Source organism: Melanaphis sacchari, unplaced genomic scaffold (genome assembly GCF_002803265.2).
Source record: "Melanaphis sacchari strain LSU unplaced genomic scaffold, SCAv2.0 Contig28_pilon_pilon, whole genome shotgun sequence".
NCBI classification, from domain to species: domain Eukaryota; kingdom Metazoa; phylum Arthropoda; class Insecta; order Hemiptera; family Aphididae; genus Melanaphis; species Melanaphis sacchari.
The window spans coordinates 546,642-566,134 of NW_020271162.1; the positions used below are offsets into that span (position 1 = coordinate 546,642).

Below are 19,493 nucleotides of genomic sequence, written 5' to 3' on the forward strand. Positions count from 1 at the left end.
TTGATTGATATTTACAGCTCAATTCCAATATTTTATTCAAAGAACTTCAAGTTAAGAAAGTAGAAGATTTAAGAATTAGTGATAGTGTCAAACAGAAAGTTGAACAGTACATTAAAAAATATATGTTAAAGTATGGAAAAGTGTACAGAAGAAAAAGTACTGGTATGTTAAAACATTATAATTTATTGATGAATTTTTAATTGCGTAAATATTATAGGTGTTTTTAGTAACTTAATCACGATAATATGTTATTAATTATTAATCTTTTTATTCGTTGAATTTTTATCAATAATTATAATAAGTAATCAAAAGAAAAATAACTGTTACATACATTGTATTTTGTACTTGACAGATATTTAAACATACTAAATAGCTGATTGCCATGGTATATTTGTATAAAATGTTTTTAATAAAATGGCTACTGTTTGTTATCTAAAAAGTTAATGTTTATAAATTAAACTAACACATGATAAATGATAAAATATTATATAAGTATCCAAGATTTATAAATAATAGAAGTTGCCTCATAGACTCGGGGGCGGAATGGTTCAACAATTCTTACTAGAGAAATAAGTATTTTCAGACCATTTTTTTCAAATTTAATTTCTTACCAGATGTGTGCTAATCATTTTTTGATTGGAAGAAGTATAAAACAATTTATTTGGCCTACATATTGGTAGAAACTATTACCAATTATCATATACATTTTATATTCTTTCTAGCTTCTATTATAAAATATTATCCACCATAAAAATGTTTGACAATTATATTAAGTATATGAACCAAAAAAACTTTCTCTAAGTAATCTCATAATTTTACACAGATATTATTTATTTATTTATATTTACACAAATATATCACTATAGCAATTTGTAAATATTTTGTGAAACACTTCTTTAATTTCTTATTTTAGGGAATTTAGTAAATAATATTTTACAATAATAATTTTTTTGGTTTTACTTAGTATCATCATTGAATAGTTAGGACAGAATATAAACAGAACCAACTGTGGTTGGTTTACAGGTTTATCGTTATAATATTATGATAAGACGACGTAACTACGTAAAAAATTGAGTTATCATGTATTTACTATTTGTTGTTCAGTGTTTAGACTATGAATTAATTATTCTGTGATAATGATATTAATATTTAATTTATTTTAAATATCCTCATCAACACTAATAACATATACATTCATTTCTTCAATAACGAATAGTGGTCATTTTTAATAACATTATTATTTTAAAGAATGAATATAAAAATGTCAATAAAATTCTCGTAAATATTAGATTTATATTCTTCAAAATATAGTAATGAAAGTAATTTTTTTAATATGTAGGAAAATATAATAATTTAATTTTTAATATGTACAATATAATATATTAGATAACTATGAATAATTAATATTTAATTATTTTCAGATCAATGATCCTGTCAAACATTTTCAATCAAATTTAATATTGTTATGGATACTATTTATTAAAATAGTAATATTCTATTAATTAATTTATATTTTTTTTTTTTTTACAAATTTTACTTTAAAATTTTCCAAGGTAAATTATAATTTTTTTATAATTTTTAAAGCATTTACTGTGTATTTCTAGGTTTTTAACCTCTTCATGCATGAAAAAAAATTTTTAAGTTTTTTTTTTAAATTATTTTTTTATCACAACGTACATGTACTAAGGAATTAAGGAAAAATGTAATAAAAAAATTTTTTTTTTAATTCAAGTTAAAAATCGCTTTTTATTAAATGTCCTCATTTGAGGACACTGTGCATAATTATTGCAAAGTAAAAAAAAAAATATAATAACATAATATAATTTTTTTTAATCAGTTCTTTCTGAAAAATATTTAACAAATTAGTAAACATAAATATTAAAATAAAATAAATTTAACAACTGTTAATAATAATAATAATAATAATAATAACGCTTATAAAATTATTTAATGATATAAATAAACAAATTTAGGTAGGAACAAGTGTTACTTATTTTTAGTATGATAATTGCACATGCACTCTGGACACAAAGGAACTTCACATTTTTGGCAGATGTATCTAGTTTTTGAATGACAACGTTCTTCATGACATCGATTCGCATTTTTTGCATATGTTTTTAATGGATAATGGTTGTTTTATCATATCGTATTTCTGCCGGTGTAAACACAACTCGAGTTGGTTTTTTTTTCGGTGGCTGCTGAGTAAATGAATCTGATTTTCTTCCTCTTTTTGGACTTTATTTGCCCAATTGTAATAATGTCCAAACTAATGATGCCTTAAATTGCACTAGTGGTAAGTTCGGATCAATTGATTTTTTAAAAAGTATCCACGAGTTTATAATACTAATGTTTAAAAAATGAAAAAATATTCGTAAATACCATTTTCGATTTTTGAAACCATGCGGATAATGTGTTATCATGCGGTCCATAATATCCACACCACCCATGAATCGATTATATTCGCTTATAGCATATGGTCGAGTTATTTCTATTGTTGTTCTTGATTTTCTATCAAATCGTTTTGCCTTGTCTTCGGGAATAGTACCAGCGTATGTTGAGATAGTGTGTACTAATTTATTGTCTTGCCAACGAAGAACTGTTATATTATCATTAGAAGTTGCTAATAATGTTCATCCTCTTTGTAAATATTTACCATCTAGTAAATGCTCCTTAATACCAGATACCCTGTTGAGTCTTTAAGTACCCAGTACCAAAATCTGTTGGTCTCTTAGGTGGCGAAGTAATGGAAGTGACGGGAATAAATTATCCATAATAAACAGCTTGTGGTTTTTGCCTATTAAACCATGACAAAGCCTTATAACCGTATCTCCAATAGGACCATAGTGTAATTTTATAGAGGTATTTGAAGCACCTTGGTACAGTTCAAAACAGTTAACATAACCATCAGAATTAGCCATGACCCAAACTTTAAACCCCCATTTCTTTGGTTTCGATTTTAAATATTGTTTTTGACTACTTCTACCTTTGAAAGGCACCATCATCTCATCAATTGCTACATTCTCCTCTGGAGTTGCAGCAACATGAAAAGAATCATGCAGCATACATAGTATTGGTCTAAGTTTCCAATACTTATCTGATGACGGATCGTTCGAGTTTGGTTTTGATTCATTATTTGCGAAATGCAGAAAACGCTTAATTTCAGAGAATCTATTTACCGTCATATTATTTGCTATTAAATCCATTCTCATACCAGGTAAAGACGACCAATACATTCTGACATTAGGATATTTAATGTAAGTCATAGAAATATTTAATGCGAAAAATACCTTCAGCTCATTTGTTGTCAGTTTAAAATTTTCTTTACCACTTTGAATCGCATACCTAATTGTTTCATCTTTTATGTGCTCAAAAATATTATTGGTAAATATCTGACTGAAGAAAGAATATGGAGTGGAATCTGGAGGGATAATGTTTATTTGGTATTCACCGGAATATTGGGGAACATTATTACTAAAATTATTGTCTTTACCCGCAAACCACTTCGTTTTTCTAACAATTTTTTTATAGTTATGGCGTTTAGTTTTAGGTACGAAATGTTTGGTCTTACTTTGAATAGGTGAAGTAGATACTTTAGCAACAGATTTATTTTTAGATCTATAAATAACAAAATATGAGATTAATAAATTAATAATAAACATTACTCCGCCTTGTGTACTACCTTGTAATTTTAACAACATTTTTTTCAAATTGATCTTGATTTTGCCACAAGGTACTTGGCTGATTTATCAATAAATCGTCTGTATCTATTACCTCATCATTTATAGCAATACATTCATCTACTTTCTCTAATTCTGTCATCAAGTTTCGTTGAAAGTCTTCCATTTCTTTGATTTCTTTGAGGATTTGATCTTCTTCCTTTGGCCCTATTATAATTGCATTTTCAAGCTCTATATCATCATCGCTTCCACAAAAGCTTACTTCTGAATCACTCGGTATTTCTATATCCAGTAAAAACTGAATATCTTTATCCCTGATCTTACTCATATTTTTGATTTTTGGTGGTGAAAAATCTAAAACCAAGTATGTACCGTTTTAAAACATATTATAAAACTGTATCTGATTAGGCATAGTGTCTCGTATGAGGACATTTTAATTTCTCGTTTATGCCTGATGTCTCGTATGAGGACATTTCATTTATTCTATCCTGAGACTGATATAAAGCGTATTTTAACATTATTATGACTAAAATATATTATTTATATTATTAACTAAGTGTATACAAATTATCATTATGGTTACTTACTTTTAAATGTTGATTTTCTAAAAAATAATATGACAGGTTTCAGTCGAATGGAAAGACTGTATTTTATTTTTAATACACGTACATTTTCCGCCAAAAATGATAACAACTAAATTGATGTTAGAAACGATTTATGACTACATGTATAAACACAATTTACATACCCACGGAAGATAATACAATTTATATTGGTTTTATATCAAATCGTTAACGTTAACTAATGTCCTCATTTGGGGCTATATGCATGAAGAGGTTAATTTTTGAGTTTAAAAAAGATAAACATTTGTTATACACAAGTTTTTGTTAACAATAAATGTATAACTAGAAAGTTATATTCTATATACTTTTGGTAGATAGATTATTTTATTAGGTTTTTTGTAGTCAATATCTTAAAATTGAATTTTTAACTTTGAATTAAGCCAAGGATAAATTGTTTTAAAATTCTTAACATTTTACTCATTTTAACCTATATCTATAAATTTGAATTTGATATCAATTTTTAACAATTAAATTTAACATTAATGAGTATTTAATGTTCAGTATTTTTCCTACTTTATTTGATTTATTGATATTTTTTAAACATGTTAATCAAGTGTACATTTTACATTAATCAAACATCAATTTAAATTATTATAATTAATAAATATTATATTTTTTTAGTAAATTTTGCACTGCCATTTGTGAATAATCAAGAGAAATAAATTATGTTGGCAAAACTTCAGACTTTGTGAAGACTAGAATATTAATCATATATTTATAACTTAATCAATATCAATCATTTTTATAATGTTAATAATATGATTATATGTATAATTGATATTCGCATTTTATATCTTCAAAACTCAAGTAGGCTATTTTTAATCTGTTAAGAGTATTAGTCTGTTTTTGTAAATAAATCTACATTGAGTACCTCTTATTATATTTACAAGCGGGAAAAGTTTCTATTTCATAAAATTTATTTAAAGTACGATTTAAGTCTTAAAAAATGACCCGCTGATCTCTAACTTCATGTACATTTTCATATTAATATTTGCTTAAAAGTGTATTTGTACAAATATTTATTTATTTGTATTTATTTGTTATTTTTTCTAACTATGTATATACATTAAAATAATCTATTTTGACCTCATAGCTCAATAATCAATAATTTTTATACTCCAAAGGTTTTGATTCAGTTTTAAAAATAATCTATTTCTAAAATTTTCAATAGATTCTTATTGTGTATTCATTTTTTCTTTAAATTGTAATATTTTGTATTGGAGTTTTTTTGTTGAGAGAATAAAAATCTTATGTACCTAGATGGTTATTTATTTTGTTATTTATTTTAAATGTATTTCAAACTGTAATTTCGATATTCTAATATCTATTAATTCTACATTTACTTTATTATAATGCATAGCCAATTATAATAAAATTGGTACTAAAGAAATTAGAAAAAGTAGTAGTCTCAAAAATATTCAAATTTGTTTACACGTCTTACAGTTTATTTGTGTAAGAAGCAAATAAATATCAGAGTAAGTTTTTGGTACTGGTATAATGCTTACTCATTGAATTTTTTGTTAATATAATGTGTTATGTTAATATATTTTTTATTAATTTTTGTAAGAATATGGATAGAAAATGGAAGAGAATGTATGTAATTCAACTTTGTATCAAATTTTTATCCTAAATTATTATACCAGTTATATGATTGAAACAAAAATGAATATAGTTAAATACTAAAAAGACAATTATTTCAGTTCACTCGGTCATAAATTTCTTAAATAAAATGTTTATGTTATGTATTATTTATTGCTTAATAACTTTTTTAATTCAAAAAATGTAATTAAATTTAAACAATTAAATTGCTTTAATTAAAGCCATAGTTTTATAATTAATTAATTTGATGTGGATTTTGGATTTATTTAAGTATATTTTTATTTGCAATTTCATAAATTTATAATTTGTAAAAATAAAACTGTGTCGACTCTAGTACTGTATTTTATCTTGCTAGATAAATCAGTGGCATAGTTATGAGGGTGAGATAGGGATAGATCCCTCTTCCTAGAAATTTTTTTTATATGTTTAATACATTGACTTATACTTGATAAAGGATTAAAAAAATTAAAAATACTCATGTTATAATCGCAGATATTATATGTAATATAAGGCTATAAGAGCATGGTTATAAGCCCCTCCTTCTCACTTTATGTTTATCCATTAAATTATATATCCTTACCTTCCAGAACTAAATCATAACTATGTCACTGAGATAAATGTTAATAATAACATATATTTCATATAAAACAGTGATTTTAAGTTGGATATAGATACATTTTAGTGGTTATTAATGTCAGTTTTAAAATAGTTATCAAATTTTATTTTCCAAATGTATTAATTATAATTGCTATTAATTTATTGGTAATCATAAATAGTTTATCAACACCATCATTTTTTTGAAATAATGTTTAATATCACTGAGATTAAAAATTCCTGAAACTAAAATTAATATTAAATTAATGGATCAATGGGGTATTTTTTTATGATAAACTATGAACATCGCTTAAAAAATAATTAAATAATACATTACTAACTATGAAAACTAAGAATAGTTTTATATATTTCTAAAAATATTTAGATTTTATATTAATATTAAAATATATGTATAAAATATTATGAACCATAAATTAGAATTTAAGATTTTAAATGTTAAATTGAAAAATTAATATAAATATATAGTATTACAGTTAATTTTTAATAGATAATATGCTGAATACTGCATGACTTTAAACCTTATTTGTTAATAATTTTTAGTGTCATTTAATCAATTAAATGATATAAAAATATATATTAGGTACTCAGTTGTAAAATACTGTTTTTACATTTTGTTAACTTTTTTTTTTTATCGATTTTTGTTGTTTATTTTTATTAGGTAATAATAAATTATTTTTTTACCCTATTATATATTATTTCCTATTACATTATAATTTTTTAACTGGTTTTTAAAAATGTACACTATTATTAATCTAATAATATACATTCTTGTACCTAACAAAATTAAAAATTGTAATTTTTATGATCTGGTAGTTATTTTTGAATTATGGCTACTAAATCTGTATTTACATTGAGTATTTAACTTTACAGTATCAAAAAGCAATTTTATGATAGAAAATAAAACATTTAAAATAAGAAATTTATATTATTTTCTGCCACAAAATTATATGAAACTCATAATTACTAATATAAATGAAAGAGATATAGGTGAACATGAAAGAATAAAAGATTTATTTATTTTTTATTGCTGAGGTTAATATTTAATTAGGAATAATCTTGAAGACTTTCCTAAGTTGAGCCACTTTGATTTCAAAAAATAATCATTATTGATTTTATTTTTGTTATCATAAAAACATTTAGAATTTATTTCGTACAACAATTTTTTTGAACACTCAGATTAGATCAGTTAAAACATATACACTACAAAATTGCATTGATGTACTATAAATATTTTGACAAATTGCATTCTTTTAAGAGAATAGTATGTTAATTAGTAAGTATTTATTTAATGTTCAAAGTTTAAAACCAAAATAAATAAGAATTCAAGTAATTATATGTTAAAATTACTTCTGTTTATACATTCAATCTTTCCAAATAAATTTAAGTTAAAGATTGTTTATTTTTTGACTAAACAAAGAATAAATAATTGGCTTAGAATATGTAGGCACTGTGTCAATGGCATTTATTCAATTTTGTTATGTGGATTGTAAGGGTGAGAGGTTTAAATGGTGGACATTTATCGGAGGGCTTCACTAAACATAATAAGTTCTATTATGGATTATAGCAATTATTATAGATTTATCCAACTCTCGTATAATAATGATATTTATAGTGGCACACTAATCTATCTTTGTAAACTAAAAAAAAAAAACATAATGATATTGAACATTTAAAAATAATCAATAAACAACTATGACAATTCCAAACATTGATTTGTATTAAATAGTTCAATAAGAACTGTTTTAAGAATTTGGTACTTTATTATAAATTGTTTGTGATAAAGATAACACATGCAAATACAATGTCCTCCAAAACAATTTAAAAGTACTTGAATATGGGAGAAATAGAAATTTAATGAAAATTATTCATGATTTGGTAATTAATTTGTTTATGTAGGATCTGTATTGTTTCAATACAAAAACTAAAATAAAATACTAATGTATTTAAAATAATAATACATTTCTTTACTATATCATTATATTATTTTTTTCAGTTTTCGATATTACTGTTCTGTTTATTGTGACTGACGTGAATAGTTCAGTTAGCTTAGTATTTTTTTTATTTTTTTTTTTTGAAAGCCTTAATTTGTTAGGTATGGAGTATTTTATATTTTGCATAAATAAATTAATACATTTTATGGTAGAAAGTTAATTTTTAAAATTTTTAAAATTTAAAATAGTAGTATAGGTAATTTCATTACCAGTCTATATTATATATATTATTATTTATTTAAATATGTACTTACATTAAAATTTTTAATTTTTATATTTAATTTGAATTTTATTAATAATTTAATGTTTATAAATACCTAATAATTATTAATATTATTGAAAGTTATAAATTATATTGTATTTATACATATGAAAAATGTAATTACAAAAGATTTGCTTACCAGTAATATAACTTTTAAGTAGGTCTGTATTTGTTTTTTATTCAATATTAATTTTATTTTGTATGATTCTTACTGTTATTTATTTTTTAAATACCCAATAGACAATTTGTTTTTTAACTTTTCATAATTTTACACAAGCTACCTTAAACCAATAGTAATATATGTCAGCGACACTTAGTCCATGACAAAAGAAAACACAAAAAACTTTCCATGTGAGAAATTAAAGTCTTAAGAAACAATTATGGACTAATGTTTAATAACAATAATAGATATTAGATAACATAAGATATTTAATGAAAAGCTGTATTATCTTTAAAAGAAACCCAATATGTTCATTATCATTATACAAGATGTAAATGATTAGAATAGCTATGCCATGTATGAAGGGAAAATTAGTATGTATTAAAAAATATCTTATTTGGAAAAATAAAAAGTAAAAATAGCTTGGTAGACCAAGAACTAGATGAAAAGATGTTGTAGAAAAGGATGCAAGATTGGTGAATAGAAATGCAACAATTTAGTAGACTTTGGATAGAGAAAAACGAAGAGATTTAATACTGAATAGTAGCAACACAGGTCTTCAATGGATCTTTAAGTTGTCAACGGTGATGATTTAATATACATACCTACAAATATATAATAATATTGATAATAATTAGTATTCATAATCGATGATAATAGTTACAAATAATTTATTTTTTGGTCAAGATTCTTCAATTCTGATTTGTAATGTTTCAGCTGTTATTTTGACGTTATTATACATATTATATACCTATATGGCATATAGACTTATGTATTAGAGCTGACACGGATATAATTCAGGATATTATCGAATCTCAAGCTTTTGTTTGAATATCTTTTCTATTATAAGTTTCTAAAGAATAAATTATAATAATTTCCATTTAAAAGTTTATGTAAGGACAGAGAACTAATGAAATATTAATCGACGTTCAACAGTAAAGAGTAGGTAGGTATTTATTGAATGAAAATTTCCGTTGTGTAAATAAATATCAGTAGTACTAGTCTGTACCTACTTATATGTAAATTATACGTATGCAAATAATTAAAAAAAATGTAAGTTATACTCGTACAATTATAATTTAAATATTTAATTTTATAATAATGTCAATTATTATCCTTGTACAAAAATTATTTAAATTGTTATTTGTTGGGCATAAATATAAAATAATCTATAAAATAATTTTTCAAAAATTGCTTAGTGGGTTACTTATTTATACTATGGCAGGTATTTGAATTATAAGTTAAAAATTAAATCTTTTTCATTAAGCAAATTATTTTCAGTAATTATAGGTAGGATATAGATTCATATAGGTTTCTAGAATACAAATGTATTTTGTTTATGTATCCATTTAACATTAATTGGTTTTACAAATATCGTCGACGTACAGGCCGTTTGTAATTGTATCTTAGAATCGAATTAATTAAATGTATCATAAGCATCTCTTAATACAACTTTACTGTTATGATTGGCATAACATAAGCATATCTGTGCATGTACCTATATTATTATGCAAACAAATCTAATTCGGCACTCTTGTAAATTTTTTAATTTTTGTTTTTTTCGAAACCTAGGAATTTCAATGTTTTAAAAACGATAACATTACAGTGTTTATTACGATACACACATAATATTATCTTGGTTACATAATGCGTCACGAGGATTCGGGATTTTTGTATAATAAATTTCCATAAAATAGGTTTATTGGTCATTGGAATAGTGTTAAATAAAACATACCTATATAAATATTACAAATGCCGTGTCAGTCTTTAAAAAAAAGATTCCCACTCTGTGATTACGCCCAAGAATATTATCACTGAACAAGTGAACAGTACCTATTGAATTTTGTTCAACTGTGTATGAATTGTCGTTTCGTTTGTATGGCGCACCTTTCACTGTTAATAAGTGCCGACCATCACTGTTTCGCGCCAAAAATCGTGATAGAGTCTGGATTGAGATTCGAGATAACACAATGACAATACGAAAACTATTTTGAATTTTTAAACGAATAGAGATATCGAACAGTTCGTACGACTACTGCTTCGGCATTAGGTCAGCCGGTTGAACCACCGAACAAAAGTATTGAGGAGAACGTTAAAGGTTTGCCCAACGTTATTTTTGTTGTCTGTTTTTCAATTGCGATTGAAGAATCGACTGGCCAAACCGAGAGAATAGGTACGCCGTGCACAGTAGTGCTTAGCATAATAAATTACCTATAAAAGATGAAAGCCAGTTTCTCAACTGTTTGTGTCAAAAGCATGTGACGGGACATTGGTACACGACGTTTTGTGATCTGAAATTAAATCATTGTTTTTGTTTTGTTATTTAGCAACATGCCTGACAGAGATGATTTAAAATGCTTGATCGGAAAAGAAAAACTTGAAACTCCTTCAACATTTTCATTCCCGTTTACTCCGTATGGGATACAACATGATTTCATGACTGAACTTTATTCAGCTATAGAGGGAAAGAAACTAGGAATTTTTGAAAGTCCTACTGGAACTGTAAGTCATGAATAGTTTTTTCTTACGAGTCGCATTGTGTTTTGTTTTTAAACAAAAAATATTTATTTTTAATCTATAAGAGAGTGAAATGTGATTATTTTCAAAATATTTTAATTACATATTTTATTAGGGTAAAACTTTAAGTATTATTTGTGGGGCTGTGCGTTGGTTACTTGATCATGAAAATAGAGAAGAAAGACAACTCAAGCTGGCACTCGAGTCACTTACTATGAAAAATGAGGAAACTAATAATGATGATGATGATGATGATTGGATCACTGGACAAGCTAAATTAGTTGAACAACAACATAAAATATATGAAATTAACAAAATGCTTAAATCATTAGAGGAATTCAATAATAATATTGAAAAAATAAAAAAAGTAGGTATTTTATGTTTTTAGCTTTCTTTTTCTTTTTTGATAGAGAAATTGATAGTATACTGTTTATTATATTAAGTAATATATTACTTTTAGAGACTTAGTGTTTAAAAATTGTAATATTTTGAATTGTAAGCTTCAAAAATATACACATGACAGTAGTTTGTTATAATATGCTATATTGTAGATATGTGTAGGTTTTATATTTAAAGTTTTTCAATATTCAATGGTATATCATTTTTATAAGAGAAAATAGTACATTATTATAAATACAATAAAAGTTAAAATTTTTATAGTTGATTCATAGTTATTAATTGCAATTTAATAATAACTGGCGTTGTATGATATAGATATAATAATGTAATAAGTAAATATTCAAATGTATTCTAAGTTCTTTAAAAATGAAAAATAAGATAATTATTGAATTCAAAGGTGTAATTAGAATTAAAAATCTATCTTTGCTATGATATTATAGCCTACACTCAAAAAATTATCTTAATTCATAAAAAAAAAAAAAAATATATAATAACATATTATTATAAGTAGATAAAGCTGAATAAATATTTAATATGAGTTAAGTTAAAAATAATAATTAAACAAATTAATTTATTTTCAACATCTAACTTGCATAGTAATGGCTTGATAAATAAGCTAAATAAAAGTATATTAAACTCAATATTTTTACAATTTTTTTTTTTTATGCTTTATAATATCTATGTATAACATAAAGCATAGTTAGCTATAAATTTCATTGTTACTAATTTGCAATTTTTTTTTTGTGATAAATACCAGTAAACACCTCTGAATTGTGCCATTGATTGTATTTAAAATATTACCTATTAATAATAAATGTACATCACATATTATATTAACATTTTTCAACAGCATTTATGGTATATACCTAATTTATTGTAAATATATGTTATATAACATAAAATAAAGATTTTGTATTCAATTAATAGATAAATTATTTTTTTTTTTTAATCATATATACAGGAACAGGAGTTTAAAAAAAATAAAGTCAAGTCATTGGTAACTAAAACATTAAATCAAAATAATTATATTGAAATAGAAAAAGACAAAGATATTTTTGACGAAGAAACTGAATTTTTACTCGAAGATTATGATCAATTGTCTTCTGTAGATGATTTTGAAGAAATATCTGATGAAAAAGTCCAGTATGAAGGAGTCAAAGTAAAGTTTGACAATTTATATCATATTTTATTTTTTGTTGATATACATTAATTTATGGTTAATTATTTAATGTTTAATTAATTTAATTTTAAAATTTATAGATATATTTTTGTAGTCGTACTCATTCTCAATTATCACAGTTTGTGGCTGAACTGAAAAAAAGTCCATATTCAACATCTCGTGTTATACCATTAGCGTCTCGTCAAAATTATTGCATAAATAAAACAGTGAAATCATTAAAAAATATTACTTTAATGAATGAAAGGTAAATTTTAATATTTGAAAATTCTCGAGTAATATTAGTATTCAGCTATTATATTAACAAATTATCAAATAATTTAATTCTGCGATAAATTTTTTTATTTTGTTTTATTATGCATATAGATGTTTAGAAATGGGAAAAAATAAGCCTTCTCAAAAACCTACCAAAGTGTCTTCAGTTGGTTCAGTAATTAAGAAAAAAAAATCTGAAACTTTATGCAAATGTCTATATAATGATAAAGATAAAATTCAATCATTAGCAGAGGAAGTAACTACAGAATTAAGAGATGTGGAAGAATTAGTAAATAGAGGAGATCAAACATGTACTTGTCCGTATTATGCTAGTAGAGAATCTATAAAATATGCCCAGGTAATGTAAAATATAATAATATTAGTATTATTTATTGTTAATTTATTTTGTATTTATAGATTATAACTTTACCATACAATACATTATTACATAAAAGTACCAGAGAAGCAAGTGGCATTCGTCTTGAGGGTAATGTATTCATTATTGATGAAGCTCATAATTTACTAGATACTATTGGTCATATACATAGTTCACAAGTAAATGGTCAACAGGTACATCTATAATAAATAATATTTAATAATATAATTATTTGTATTATCATTTAGATTATGGCTGTATATCATTATAAAAATTGTTGTTTTCAAGTTAATTTATTAAAAATATTTCTAGTTGCAGTTAGTTTCAAATGCTGTATTTTGCATATTTTATTTATAATAGTTTTGTAGTATTGCACTTAATGAGTAGAGTTATTATTTTTATGTTTTATTTTTTATAATTTTCTATATGGTTTTTTTAATCATCTTTAAATTTTTATATTTTAGTTGACTTATAGTTATAGCCAGTTGATACAGTACAAGAACAAGTTTGAGTTAAGGTTTAGCGCCAATAATTTGCTGCATTTGAATCAGTTAATTTATGTTATTGGAAAGCTCATTAAAATGCTTGGTAATGAGCTATTAATAAATTATTACATTATTTTTGTCATATTTGATCATTTTTTTTTTTGTGTTGAAGGTGGTACTCCAGGTGTTAGTCATACTGAAACTAGTCAAATAAAAGCTGAGTCAAAAGTTTACACGCTTGAAAATTTTGTACATCAAGCTGAAATTGATCATCTAAACATGTTTACTCTTGTTAATTTTTTTAAAAGAAGCAAAATAGGGCAAAAAGTAATTTGATTATAATATTTATACGTGGTTTTATGCAAAAACTTGCTTATGATTTTAATAATATAGTGTTATTATTTTACTAAAAAACATTAATTATTTCAAAATCTATTAATACTTTTGTAAATAATTTTTAAATAATTTTCATTTGACATAAGAGAGCATTTTTCAAAGTTTTTTTTACATTTTTGAGTAGTAATATATTTTTAATTCATATTCTAAAGCAGAATATTTTTTGGAGTATACAAATCTAAATTTAGATAAATAGCTTAATAGTTATACCTATTAAAAGTTTAGGTTAGCGAAGTGGTGTTGCATGTGTTGCAAATGATTATCTAATACCGTGTTCACCTAAACTTTAAATTTTAAATACTTTTTTTTTCATAAACTACCCATTTAAAATTTGTATGTATTGAAATACTTCAAAAAACATTTTGCTTTAGAATATGTATTGAAGATGTTTTGCTATTTTAAAAAGTAAAAAACAAGGAATTATTTTTAAAAAAAATATTAAAATATGTTGTTTTATTTTAATTTAAAATTAAGTAAATAATATATTTTCTAAAATTTTAATAGATTTTGAAATGATAAGAGTTTTTCAATAAAATAATCACACAATATAATTTTTTAATTTTCAGATTAGAGGTTATTCTGAAAAATATATGCCTTCAGTATCATTGCAGCCAATTAAACCTAAACTAAGCAATTTACAGATTTTTCTTAAAGAAATTGAAACTAAAAAAAATAACAAAGGCAAAGAACTCAAAAAAGGTTGGAAAATTAATTTTAAAAATTTAAAACAATCATATATTTAATTTATAAATTTAACACAAACACATTTACAATTTAATTGCTATTTTATATAATATTTATGTATATTTAAGATGAAAACAAACATATTGAGCCACAAGTTACAGATATAATTAGCAACAACCCTCTTACACCAGTAATGGCATTTATAGAGTCATTAACAAATTGTTGCGAGGATGGTCGTATTATTAGTACTATACACCCATCAGTCGGCAAAGGAATTTTTAAATTTTTACTTCTGAACCCTGCAGTTCATTTTAAAGAGATTGTTGATAAAGCTAGGTAAATAATTTTTTTCTTTTTCTTTTGGTAATTTTTTATTTGTATCTTATTTGTATTTTTAAGTATGGTCATTCATTTAAAGTATTTTAAATATTAGGTCAGTGATTGTTTCTGGTGGAACAATGGAACCTATATCCGAGTTTAAGGATCAGTTGTTCAATTTCAATGGTGATAATTCTGATAGAATTGTGCATTTCAGTTGTGGTCATGTCGTACCACCTGATCATATCTTACCATTGATTATATGTTCTGGGCCTACTGGAAAACAATTAGATTTTTCTTACCAAGAGAGAACTTCAATTAAAATGGTATATTTGTATTTTTTTATCATTATAAATGTTAAAATGTTTAATTAGTACACTTTTAAAGTCTTAATATGTCGTAGCTTAATGAAATTGGTTCATTACTAGAAAACATTTGCCGAATAGTTCCTGCTGGAATTGTGTGTTTTTTTCCATCTTATGACTATGAACAGCTTGTTTATCAGCATTTAGAGAAAATCAAGGTTATTAATAGACTTTCTGAAAGAAAAAAAGTAATTACACCTGTTTATAATGCATTATTTTTTATCACATATAACGGTTTTGTATAATAATAGTTCTTAAATCTAAAAACGTTTAAAATTTAACTTATTGCAATAATTGAAGGTATTTAGAGAACCAAAATCAACTAATCAAGTTGACGAAGTTTTGAAGAATTACTCACAAGCCGTTACAAAAACATTGACCACTAATTCTAAAGTAACGGGTGCATTATTATTTAGTGTTATTGGTAATTATATTTTTAGATCTTACACAAATTAAATATATATTATTAATTAAATAATAATTAGGCATATAATTTTTATATATTTGTATTATTAAAGGTGGAAAGTTAAGTGAAGGTTTGAATTTTAGTGATGATTTGGGACGTTGTGTTATTGTCATTGGTCTCCCATATCCAAATATTAAGTCACTTGAATTACAACAGAAAATGAACTATCTTGATAGCCACATGGTATAAATTGAATTTTATAATTATTACATAAAAATATAGTTATTATTATATAGGGTCAAGGTACTGGGCAACAGCATTATGAAAATTTATGTATGAAAGCTGTAAACCAATCAATTGGTCGTTCTGTACGTCATCAACAAGATTATGCGGCAGTATTACTATTGGATCATCGTTACCAAAGAGATAATGTTTGCAATGCTCTTCCTAAATGGTTGCAACCTTCTTTAAAAGTACATTCCAAGTTTGGATCAGCATTTGCTCAGTTAAATAAGGTATTCTTTTGCTGTACATTTAAAAAAAATCAATAATTTTCAAATTTAAAGCCAAATAGATTGTAATTTATGAAATATTTTTGCTGCACACATTAAAATACTGATTATTTTATTTGTTATTAAATAAAATAATTTTAAATATGTTACTTTACCTCATTATTAACTTCATTACATGGTTTAAATTTTACATTATTATTTATTTACTTTTTATTGAAAAGTGTATGTTAAGAAAATATAATACTATAACATACTTTATAGCAAAAATTGATTATATTTGTAGTTATATAATCTGAGCGCAGATTTCTATGCAATAGTATATTTTTTCCTTTTCACTTTTATGGATTTTTATCAGTTATCTTCATGAATCATAATAATTTGATTCTAATAAAGACAATTTTTTTTTTGCATATTTTCACATATTTATTGATTATTGCATATTTTATATTAAGACAAATATTTTTCATTAAGTATTTAAGTAATTAATTTTTATAAGTTGTAAATTTTAAATAAATAAAAAAAAATGTTCTTGCGTATTTGTTGCCTATTTTTATGATTTTCACTACTTATTGTATGGCATATTTCGATACTTTTTAGTGCATAAAAATCTGTGCTCTACATACCACTCATATCTCATAATGTACAAATTTAATCTTTTTAAATATTTCGATAATTGTCATTTAAGTATTATAATCATATCCACTTTTTAATTACATGGAGATAAATATTATACAAGTTCATTACTTTTTTCTTAAAAATGCATGCATTAAAGTAGTCATATTATTATATATAATGTATTATGTAAATAATAAGAATAAGGAATTAAAAATAAAAATAAAAAGTACTTATTTAAAAATATTAAATAATAAATAACAAAATTATAAGTATTTTTGTGTTAAAATTTAATTCATAACAAGTGCAATGTGCATATAATAATTGTTACGTATTAAATTTCATTGACCATTATTATTTTTCAGTTTTTTACAGGAAAAAAGAAATTACAACATTGATTATTTGATTATATAAATAAATTCCAAGATTGTACTATAGGTAAAGATTTTAAAAATTAGTTTTTAATCAAAATTTTTTTTATCTACTTATTTTTACTTTTCATACTTTGTTTTAAAAATTTTTAAGTGTTTTGTATTATGAATTATGCCTATATAATATTATATGAAAAGAGTGAAATTTTTAAATTAAATTAATAATGTATGAATATCACTCTTACAGTCTTAGATTTAAATATTTGTTATAAAAATTTTTTTAAATAAATAAATAAAAATAATATTACGAAATGTATTTTGTCAACATTGTATTGGATTAGTATTTTGTAACTCAGTTTTACTTATGTTCAATGTACAAACATTAGTAGAAATGTATGTTTATTTGCATTAAGTATATCATAATTAAGCGTTTTATTACTAACTTTTGTATTGCCTAATACATTTTGGTACGTGCGATTGGCGTGAAATGACATCCTGATATTCGTGGAATACCATTAGCTCACAAATTGTTTTCTCTTCCTTCCTAACCTGCCTAATAAAACAGTTGGTTTTTATTTGTTGTTTACGGACATTCAGTCGAAGTTTTCCTACATGGTATTTTAATTTTTCCAACAGTTATTATGTGGATACATGTGGTACCGCGGTGCAGGATGATGTCGAGGTTTCTTTTTTATTTAACTTGTATCACAATTGCGTCTGTGTGCTCTATGTCGTAATAGCGTCACAGTGTAACAAATTATTAGTTGCTCCAAACATAATACACGGCCTCGACGGTACATTGAAAACAAAACGAACGTTATAAGTGTGTGTGTGTGTGTACCGTGTAAAGTTTATGTCTATTGTCCTAAAGCTATTCCGTATTGTGCCATCTTCGAGGAAACGATAGACTATCGAAAGAATAACGTTCTGGAATTTAATTGAGACGATCGAGTGTTAAGACCTTGGTTACTTACCATATAGATGTTTGATGGGATCGTAAAAGATATATAGGTTTAGTCTGTTTTGGTGTATATAGTCAATAGCCATAGGTGTATTACCTACCGTGACACCGTGTAATACTGTAATGTGTTTATTTTTCAAAAAAATTGGTTGAGAATTGAGAAATATGAAGTGGTCGTATAGCGTGCCTATATAGCACGAGTACGTACTACACGGCTATCAATTGAAAATAGATATTACGTTTATGTCACAGTCCATAGAGATCGACTTTGCAAGTCAAAGATTCGGAAATTTCATATTTATTTGGATGTATACATGAAATATTAAAATTTATTGTAACATATTGTTATAGTTACTAAATTAATTAAAATAAAAAAAAATTAGATTTGAGATACTTAATGTTTTAGTAGGTAGATATTTAATATGTATAGTTATCCCGTATTCCCGTGCATTATGCCATTATAATATTATTATACATTTCATCTCAAACTCGCGATTTGATTAAAATAATTAAAACACACGATAAAATTGTTTTTAATGTCGACATTTTATTAAAATAGAAAAATGTATCGGTTTTTTCCCGTAACTTTTAGCTTTTTAAAATAACTTCTATTTTTTTTTTTTTTTTTGTTACTGAATCGTTTCTGATAACATTAATTTTAATAAAATACGAACAATTATTGTATATGACTGATAATCGTATATATATATACTACTCGTACAACCTATAATT

General features: G+C 24.1%; 3 protein-coding genes across 3 annotated transcripts in view; 2 read left to right on the plus strand and 1 right to left on the minus strand.

Moving 5' to 3' along the window:
- LOC112595635 overlaps positions 1-5,349 on the plus strand; it is a 29,048-nt gene extending 23,699 nt beyond the window's left edge. The window contains exons 18-19 of the mRNA XM_025340917.1: positions 18-162; positions 4,922-5,349. Coding sequence (XP_025196702.1) covers positions 18-162; positions 4,922-4,962 — 186 coding nt within the window. The 3' untranslated portion in view covers positions 4,963-5,349. The remainder of the gene's footprint in view (positions 1-17; positions 163-4,921) is intronic.
- On the minus strand, positions 3,659-4,546 carry LOC112595636. Its single transcript, XM_025340918.1, has one exon. The coding sequence runs from the start codon at positions 4,003-4,005 to the stop codon at positions 3,676-3,678; it is 330 nt and encodes a 109-aa protein (XP_025196703.1). The 5' UTR covers positions 4,006-4,546; the 3' UTR covers positions 3,659-3,675.
- Positions 5,350-10,912: 5,563 nt separating the features above from the next.
- On the plus strand, positions 10,913-17,834 carry LOC112595615 (ATP-dependent DNA helicase DDX11). The gene is made up of 17 exons (XM_025340887.1): positions 10,913-11,100; positions 11,255-11,429; positions 11,560-11,811; positions 12,805-13,002; positions 13,104-13,267; positions 13,387-13,633; positions 13,693-13,845; positions 14,116-14,239; positions 14,309-14,463; positions 15,099-15,231; positions 15,345-15,552; positions 15,650-15,860; positions 15,938-16,087; positions 16,200-16,323; positions 16,418-16,548; positions 16,602-16,820; positions 17,795-17,834. Exons 2-17 carry the CDS (start codon positions 11,259-11,261, stop codon positions 17,825-17,827), a joined length of 2,673 nt encoding a protein of 890 aa, XP_025196672.1. The 5' UTR covers positions 10,913-11,100; positions 11,255-11,258; the 3' UTR covers positions 17,828-17,834.
- Positions 17,835-19,493: the final 1,659 nt, after the last annotated feature.

Bases quoted from the DNA above. Each gene is read 5' to 3' on its own strand.
- LOC112595636 (XM_025340918.1), bottom strand. From the start codon at position 4,005: ATGAGTAAGATCAGGGATAAAGATATTCAGTTTTTACTGGATATAGAA.
- LOC112595615 (XM_025340887.1), top strand. From the start codon at position 11,259: ATGCCTGACAGAGATGATTTAAAATGCTTGATCGGAAAAGAAAAACTT. The intron at 13,268-13,386 runs GTAAATTTTAAT...TTATGCATATAG, and splicing joins ATTACTTTAATGAATGAAAG to ATGTTTAGAAATGGGAAAAA. The intron at 14,464-15,098 runs GTAATTTGATTA...TTTAATTTTCAG, and splicing joins GAAGCAAAATAGGGCAAAAA to ATTAGAGGTTATTCTGAAAA.